The 8,597-nt window shown below is 38.7% G+C and overlaps 2 protein-coding genes across 4 annotated transcripts; one reads left to right on the top strand and one right to left on the bottom strand.

The window, feature by feature from the left end:
• The first annotated feature begins 151 nt into the window (after positions 1–151).
• lrrc51 (leucine rich repeat containing 51) lies at positions 152–2,878 on the top strand. 2 transcript variants are annotated; one of them, XM_015951723.3, is made up of 6 exons: positions 152–285; positions 1,509–1,570; positions 1,711–1,786; positions 1,951–2,156; positions 2,254–2,402; positions 2,718–2,878. In XM_015951723.3, exons 3-6 carry the CDS (start codon positions 1,735–1,737, stop codon positions 2,848–2,850), a joined length of 540 nt encoding a protein of 179 aa, XP_015807209.1. In that variant the 5' UTR covers positions 152–285; positions 1,509–1,570; positions 1,711–1,734; the 3' UTR covers positions 2,851–2,878. The 2 variants fall into 2 exon arrangements, with proteins under 2 accessions (XP_015807209.1, XP_015807208.1); XM_015951722.3 differs by lacking the exon at positions 152–285 and having other exon boundaries at positions 1,401–1,570.
• Positions 2,879–4,129: 1,251 nt separating this feature from the next.
• Positions 4,130–7,491, bottom strand: lamtor1 (late endosomal/lysosomal adaptor, MAPK and MTOR activator 1). 2 transcript variants are annotated; one of them, XM_015951726.3, is made up of 5 exons: positions 7,261–7,491; positions 5,577–5,719; positions 5,232–5,309; positions 4,667–4,790; positions 4,130–4,587 (listed from the first exon to the last, which is right to left on the bottom strand). In XM_015951726.3, the coding sequence occupies exons 1-5, from the start codon at positions 7,300–7,302 to the stop codon at positions 4,495–4,497; spliced, it is 480 nt and encodes a 159-aa protein (XP_015807212.1). In that variant the 5' UTR covers positions 7,303–7,491; the 3' UTR covers positions 4,130–4,494. The 2 variants fall into 2 exon arrangements, with proteins under 2 accessions (XP_015807212.1, XP_015807211.1); XM_015951725.3 differs by having other exon boundaries at positions 5,577–5,722; positions 7,261–7,479.
• Positions 7,492–8,597: the final 1,106 nt, after the last annotated feature.

The raw sequence follows: 8,597 nt of genomic DNA, 5'->3' as shown, positions 1-8,597 counted from the left end.
TGAAGATTGAATCAACCAATCATTTTACACGTATTTTTGCGCTTGAAAATAAACGATGGTGATTGGGTTAAAAGACGGAAGTTGGACAGACGTATGAATACGTACTTGATGTCTGCGTTACGCTACCAACGTATAGGTGTTGTGCTGAAAAAAGTATTTTTGAGGTAAAAAAGCGCATGTAAAATAAAATAAGGAATTTGATACGATTTTTAAGTCTTCCACTGCATCCGAAAATACGGAAACATATGTGGAGAGAACAGGAGAAAGCCTAAGCTGCCGAGACATGTAAGCTTCGGGGAAGGGGGGGGGGGGGGTGGGGTCACTAACTCACCAATATATAACTCATCCATATAATACATTCTGAGGCCTTATTCACCAACGTTACTTTGCCCTTGTTAGCTTGGTTCATTTATACGAGATAAAGGGCGTACTCCTGATCGAAGACAACGTTTTTGGCAGAACACCGGGGCTTGTCACGTGACGTTCTTGGATTCAAAACAAACTAGAACAGAAAAGCGGGGCGGGGTGAAATTAACTATGACCCAAAATACAAAAAAAGATAAAACGTTGATTTTCATTTACTTAAATTTCACATAAATTTTTTAAATTGCAGAATCGTTTTTATGTTATATCTTTTGAATCAGTAAAGTTATATAGTGGCCAGAAAATATATTTTACCAGATTTCAGATACTGTCAGCATTGCTAAACTGCTCTAACAGTAATACATCACCTATTGAAGAGTTATTTGAAAGTACCGCAGCAATTTCCTAATGTTGTGATTTCTCACACATAGACAGACTGATACATCCCAGATGTATCATGGGAAAATAACGCTACCGTGGGTCATTCATCCACTCTGCAGTAAGAGTATATAACTCCTAAATCTAAGTGGTACTGGCATTATCCTGGTACACAATAATACCAATGCAATGTTCATTATGTGTCTATTCTATTCTGTTCTATTCTATTATATTTAAATAAGATTAATACATAAAATCAGCTATAATCAAACCTCTTCTAAATATTTCAACAGCGCGAAAGTTCAGTTACAGCTTATCGCCACTAGAATACTAGAATACTGTCGCTTCTAGCGTGTAATTTCAGGTTTTAGCCACTGCATGGCGCAAAATCCCCGTCCCCGCTTATCTTCAGACCCAGTAAGCAGTTCCTGCTTGTCGCCACTGGAGGGAGCGAATGCCTCTCCTCGTTCATATTAGGGCAATAAAAACTGAGTTTGTAGCTCGCTGAGTTTAGCATTTTGACTTCACACAACTATCGTGTCCAACACTGTTACATAGACACAGTTTTAACTGTGTTCTAAGCTAAATAAAAATTGAAAAAGCCTTTTGGAGAGAGAGTTTCCCGGTTGCTAATGCCAAAATGCCATGACATTTTATTTTGAAAGAATTTACAGGAAATGCACACATCTAATATTTGTACTGTGCCTCGGCCAGCCTGTCGACTGGCCTGACCACATCTCCCACAATGCATGTGTTCGTTTCCTTAGAAACGGATTGTTGGTACTCTGTTAGACTCAAAGGACAAGAAGCACTTTTTCCTGCATTATTGGTAAGTGAAATAAATTACTGTTACATTAATTTAGACTGATCAATAAATATAATAAAAAAATAAATAGCAACTAACTGATGTAATAAAAGTAAACGTGCTATTGCATCAATGAAAAACTTTTTTTTTTTGCATGACTGCAGGTTGACTCTTTCCCTGGTGACACTATGAACGGAGCACCAGTGGATTTATCCTTCAAAAATATCAGCAAACTGACTGGTGATATTTTCTATTAAAACATTCTAATTGCTGTGTACTGTCTCATTATTATGATTTTGTACTACACATTTGAGGGCAGAGAAACATTGTGATTTTGGACTCTAAGGTGTGTGAAACGATTGTAAGACTAAGTGATTCCACCTTTAATAAAAATGCTGTTTCAGATGCTCTCATGGAGGAGCCTAAGAGCAGCCTGCGGCCTTTAAAAAGAAATGCAGAGGGGAAATACATCAGCTGTTCCCTGCGCCTCAGTAATAATTCCATCACTGACCTGTGTGACCTCCAGAAGACTGTTAGCCACTTCCTGGCTGAACCCTCACACCTTGCCTGGCTCGACCTTTCCTTCAACCAAATCTCACATATAGACCAGGTGAGTTTTTAAGTGGCTGTGTCTGCATATATGCTGTATGCATTTACTTCTGATTTTAGACTATCGGATGAATAGCTTGTGTGTAAATATTCTGCAGGCTTTGTGCAAGATGCATGAACTCCGTGTGTTATACCTTCATGGAAACAACATTTACTCTCTGTCAGAGCTGGACAGGCTGGGAGCCCTGCCACATCTTCACTCTATAACTCTGCAAGGAAATCCAGTAGAGACAAATAAAACTTACAGGTAGGGAAGGTTTTCCACTTAATATGGCAAATTTAAACCAGTGCAAACACATTCTGCAGTGATGTAGTGCATTATTAAATTAAAATGGTGGGGATTTTAACCTATTGTTTGTAGTTCTTCATAAATACTTAAATTTAAAAAATACTAATAAATTGATGCTGCTTTCCTACTAATTCATGGCAATAATGTATCAAATGTACAAATAAAATCTTTATACTGTTTGCAGCTGAAAACCTAATCAGACAGTGTTGTTTTTATTTAGTTATTTTTCATCCAATGCATGAAAATAAAAACATAGTGTATTTTTCTGCACAGGAATCGTGTGATTTCAGCTCTGCCTCAGTTAAAGACGGTGGACTTCAGCGCCGTCACACAGCAGGAGCGAGTCCTGGCAAAGCTGTGGCATCAAGGAAACAGCCGTAGCAAACGCAGTGAAAAGAGAGTCTAGTCGATGTTCTCGGTCATTTCTTGCAAAATTTGAAAAGGAAAAAAAAGGTATTTTTATAAAGATTAAAACTGCCTCTTTATTTGCATTTTGATCAAGAAGGAAATTCTAAATTTGCAGATGTTTTGTCACATTTAATTCTGGACTCATTTTAAAGCCAAGTTACACAAACTGAAACCTACCCGACTAGGATACCGTTGTTAAATAAAAACGTGCTGCTACCAGCATCAACACCACTAAATGACTCAGACATGATCATGTCAAAGTCAGCGTCACTTTAAAAGAAGACATCCGTGTTTACTGAATGTTTTTAATGAACTGATTTAACCAAAAACAAACAAAACTTTATAACTTTTTGGTACAAGCCTAAGATATTACAAACAGTCTTCCATTGTTAACAGAAAAAGATGCCTAAATATATCTCCCCCGCCTCCTGGATCAGTTGTGTGGTATGAATAATCGCAGCCTTTTGCAGAGCATCCCTTTAGCAGTTCCACATCAGCTCACAGCGCTTGCCTCCAGAGAGACAGCAGACATTTATAAAACCAGAAATATAAACAATCAGGAAAAAGTCTGGGATTGAATCCGTCTAGGGCACCTAGTTTATCATGTCACGCTCATGGCCACGCTGCTACGTCAAGCTTCAGATTAATGCAGTTGATTAAGGATCATAGCTGAATATCCAAAAGTCATGGCTGTTTCATTTAAAAAGTCCTATTTCAATTAACCTTCAATAAAGAGCACTTCACACAATCCTTAAACTGTTAATAAAGTTGATCAAAAATTCTATACAAAGGCAGGAATACACAACGTACATCCCTGCATCCTCCACACCCGTCTCCACGTCTGAGGTCAAACATCTCTGTAAACTCAAGGCTCCAGGGAGGCCTAAAGGATTCCTGGTGACATCCTGGAAGCCGTCCTGCAGCCACCACTCTCCCCTCCGTGTGTGTTCTCACACACCAGAGATCAACCGTTAACGGCTCACTCATGGTGTGGATTCGGTTTGAAATGGTTAAATTGATGTTACCTGTTCAGATTTAAACATAACTACAGCCAGGCTGATGTGATGGCTGTTGATGCTGATCCCAGATTAGAAGAGACTCAGCTACAACCTGCTAAATTATAGCGACCTCTTAAGTTGTGGTGGACAAAATGAACACAATTAAAGTTGAACCTGTGAGGTTTCAGTGAATAAACCACGAGTCGAGTTTCTCACTGTGGCTCTGTTACAGGTGATTCTGCCATGGTGTGAAGTTAAACCTTGAGGTTGAACAGAAAGGCCGTGAAAATCCTATTTATTAAAAAATCAAAGAGGAATAAATCTTTTCAATTTTTCCCACGCCTAGCTTAACTGAGCCATGATTCACACACAGTGGTGTTCTTGATGAAGAATACAACCATGTCCATCCTCGGTTTCTCAAATGATGACTGACAAGCACCAGTGTCCTTTAATAATTTCACTTAAGTACAGAGTGAAATTATGCACAGTCAGTCTTTAAGAGTCACATCTAACAAGGATCAATAGCTTTTAATAAAACGTGGGCTGAAGGATGATGACGCTGGAGTGACTGACAGAGTGAGTGAGTGACAGAAGGGAGAGAGAGAAGGATGGGAGCAACGATATGCAGGTTCAGAGTCTCAGAATCAGGGAATGGCAAACTGGACCACCAGTTCCTCTTTAGCATCCACTTTGATTTGAGAGATTGCACTGTAAGCATAAGCCGCTATCTTAGACACCTGCGAAGGAGAAAGAACAGTTACTGTTGGTGTGCTAAAGATTTCATCATGTTAAGAATGTGATCTGTGTGTGATTTACCTGCTGAACATCTGAATATGGCACCAGGTCACTTGCAAGAACTTGGTGGGGCTGGCTAGTTAGAGAGGGAAGAGTGTCTGCTTTCTTTGGGGGCAGGTTGGTGCTCAACACAGCCAACTTTGAACTATAAAAAAACCCAATCAAAAACAAACTTGCAATTAATTTGAGTTAAAATGACTCAAAAACAAATGTTTTCCATGAACTGAACGGCTGTTTATTCACAAGTACGTTTTTAGATGCAATATAATTAGATGCCCACTAGAGGTCACTAAAAAGGAGGAGGCAAGGCCGGCCTTATTGTAATTTTGAGGTCTGGTGTTGAAATTCCTTATTTCATGTCAGCAGTTTTCTTCTTCCCCAGCTGTATGGCCTCCAAAAAGACAGTTTTACGTTGTTCATTTCCTGAATGACTTTAATAAAACATTTTTAATTAAAGCCCAAATAAACTTCAGATTCAGTCTCATCAACAACTCTTTCAGGTCAACTAGTTCCAGAAGAATAAAAGTAGAACCTCCCATCAAAAATAAAGTATCAGTCTATAACAAACATCTACTCGTCTACATGCCTGTATTGTCTAGCTTTGTCCATGTATTCACGCTGCTCCATAACCACTGATTCCGTTGCAGAGACATCAATGATATTCCTGGAAGACAAGAAAAACAACGTTAGTTATATTATGATTATTCTCTATTCCAACACTCTTAACGGATGCTGTAGTACGATGCAGTCACACATCATCGGTTATAGTCCCAACATCCGTGTAGTGCTGCACTAGTAACCTGGAGGTGCATGACTAATACCTTCTAGTTCAATTACACAAATGTTATTTCACATGATCTAAAAGTCATTGATAAAGTTTCTTTGGATGGTAAATATGTTGTGTTTAGACTCATCAGTGGAAGCGTCTTACTGTGCGGCCTTCGTGAGGATGGATGTAAGGATAGCCTGCTCAGTTGCCTGTGCAGAGGGAACACTGGGAGTGATCCAGTCGGTCCCATTTGGAGGTTTGTTGACAGGGTTCGGATGGGGTATTAGTGACTCCGTTTCACTGTTCTTCTAGAGCAGAGTTGGAATAAAATAGAAATAATGTGATCAGGTAGTTTTAGCAAATTATACGTTTAATAAAACAAACAAGAGACTATGAGATTAAACGATTAGTTATTAGATATGTTTTCTGGGGAGAAGGAGTAAACGTTACACAAAATATATGTAGAAGAAGAATTAATCAAAGTTTGTTTAAAACAACTTTCATGCATTATACAAATGTCCGTCCAACTTCTTTACGATTACATGTTATAAACAATGACAGAAATGTATAAAGGTGGGGGACACTCATTTAATAAGTAGATTTACAGTGGTGTCTAATAGGAATGAATGCCTTGCAAGTTGTACTCTGGAGGAAAAAAAGCTCCAGTGCACCTGTTTCAGGAACTAGAATATTGTCACATTAGAGGAGAACTTCAAATGACAGGAGCTATACTCTTACGTCCTGATATTTGGAAACCTTGTCTCAGATAACACAAGCCTGATAGAGTTCTGCCATGTGGTAGAGTTGCTAATGCTAATAGTAATGGTTAGCTTCTACTAGCCGAGACACACTGTTGTTTCCTGGATGATAGACCAACAACAGCCTTCCCTGTGAGTCATGATGGGTGAGTCCATGAATGTTAAGTGACAGTGTGACGTAAATCTGTCAGGATTTTCTAATCCTAGCGTTTCATCGTCTGTCTTCTATCAGAAGCTAATGCTGGAGATAGGTGTAGGAGACTATGTTCATGTTCTGCCTGAATAAAAAACTCAAGAGTGGTCAGTTATAATCAGAAATGATCATTAAAAGGTTTTTCAGTGTTCCAGACCTTTAATTTTCCTTTGTTCAGAAACAGAGAGCTGATTATATACAATCTTAAATATATCAAAGTCATTCTGCCTTAAAATTTACATTTATCTGAAACTGTAAAGAAAAATGTATATTTTCAGACTAACATAGGTTAAATAGACTGGTTGTACCCAGGTTGTACCCTAACCCTAAGATGAAATGTATTAATCTACTTAAAGAGAAACTGATTATGAGGAAGGATGAAGACAAACTGGTTTATTTCCCTAAACTAAAATAAAACTGGGATATTTACAGCAGCCATATGACACCACGCACATCCACATGATGTTCAGTTATTTAGCTCCTTGACACACGGGTCACAATTGATTATTTAGCCAATAAGTAGAGAAGAAATCAGTCTATTCCTGATTAGCAGGACCTTTGGGAGGCTATAAATCCTCATGCCCCACTAAACAGGACAATAGCAGAAAATGATGTGCTCGCAGCTTTACTAAACACTTGATTTTTGCCCTCAGGACAGTTTATTCTGAACTGTTTCTGACCTGCGCTAACTCAAAGGGCTGCCTTTAGCCCAGGCCTTAGCAAGCTGACGCTTCCTGTTTAATGTTACGGACAACAAACGAGTTATGTGTGAACATGAAATGGCTCATTCACTAAACACTGTCAAGACACCTAGCCAGCAGAACTTATTTAGTGTTTGAATAAACGAATGAAGTTAACTGTTTTAGCTTTAGCCGCCAGCTAGCTAGCTACCTACCTCCCTGGAGTTGTCGTCCTCGCCACTGTAACAGCAACCCATGGCAACGTCCAAGGCTGAAACTAAACTACCCCGGCTTCCCTGCGCTCCTTCAGAAACGAGCAGAGCTCTTCTTCCCCTGCAAACATAAAGCTTTGTTTGTTTCTTACTGTTGTTACTACGGCCCCATACAAAAGTAGGAATCTACTGTCCACAGCAGCTTCTGAGTGAGGCTATCACATGACAGCAGCTGTGGTGCAACAACAACACAACAACTACTTCCGGTATTTGAGAAGCAGCGACGTCCCAGGACACGTGAGGGCAGAAATGTTGAACGTTCTTATCAGAAACCTCGGCAGAACTAAAAATGGTGACTGATAATTAAAAAAAGCATAAATGTTCCAGTCATAGGGGCTCCCAAAACAGGATTTGCTTTTTTCAATAACTTTATTGAACAAAGTTCATTTACAAAATAAGAGAACAAATGAAATACAAGCAGAATACAGCATTTTGCGTTTTTGCCACAGTTAAATGTTTCATGTTAGCAAAAAATAAATAAATACGGGGAGAAAATAACCCAAGTAAATAAAAGTCTGTTTTCAAATGATGGGAAAAAGTCTATATCCAAATCAGTCCAGGGGAAAAATTACTCCCTAAAATTATAGTTGTAAAACTTTGTGAGACATCAAGAGCATGCAAGCATTTCCAATAACTGCACATAAGTCTCTCACATTGGTGTGGAGAAGTTTAAGTCTACAATTCATTTTAAATGTTTTTGGCATGTTTAAATTAAAAGTTCAGACATTCTCCATGGGCCAGGTACCGTTTGTATGATGATCTTTTTCTGAAACTCACTGTTAGTTTCCCACAAGATGAGTCACAAATCTTACAAAACGTTTCACTTTTGTCTCAACGGTCCACAAAATGTTCATCCATCCTTTTGTTAAACCAGATTATCCATGCAGGCATCTATAGGCAGAGACTCAAACCCAGACCAAGGGCAAATGGGAATCTGATTTTTTTTTATAGGACATTGGTTTGTGTAAGTTGGACAGAGTTAGAAAATAAAGCAAGTCAGCACAGGTACTGTTCTACTGGGAACCTTTGCTCCTTCCTTTTATGTGGATGCAGTTTTAACATTTACAACCTTCATGGGAGTTGTTGCATCTCCTTTTTCTCTCATGCCAGCAGCTGTTTCAGATGGGAAATGTGCCACTAAAGTTCAAGAATAACTGTTTTTTAGCTTTAAAATGTTGTTTTAGAGAAGGGTATCCATGTTAAATAACTGATTATTGTGTAAGATAATGAGATTGCCTCTTTCCTTTTTGTCAATCTAAAAACATCAAGTGTTTGATCAA

Source organism: Nothobranchius furzeri, chromosome 13, assembly GCF_043380555.1.
Source record: "Nothobranchius furzeri strain GRZ-AD chromosome 13, NfurGRZ-RIMD1, whole genome shotgun sequence".
Lineage (NCBI taxonomy): Eukaryota > Metazoa > Chordata > Actinopteri > Cyprinodontiformes > Nothobranchiidae > Nothobranchius > Nothobranchius furzeri.
The sequence above is the reverse complement of the archived record's forward strand: the minus strand, read 5'-3'. Positions and strand labels throughout refer to the sequence as shown.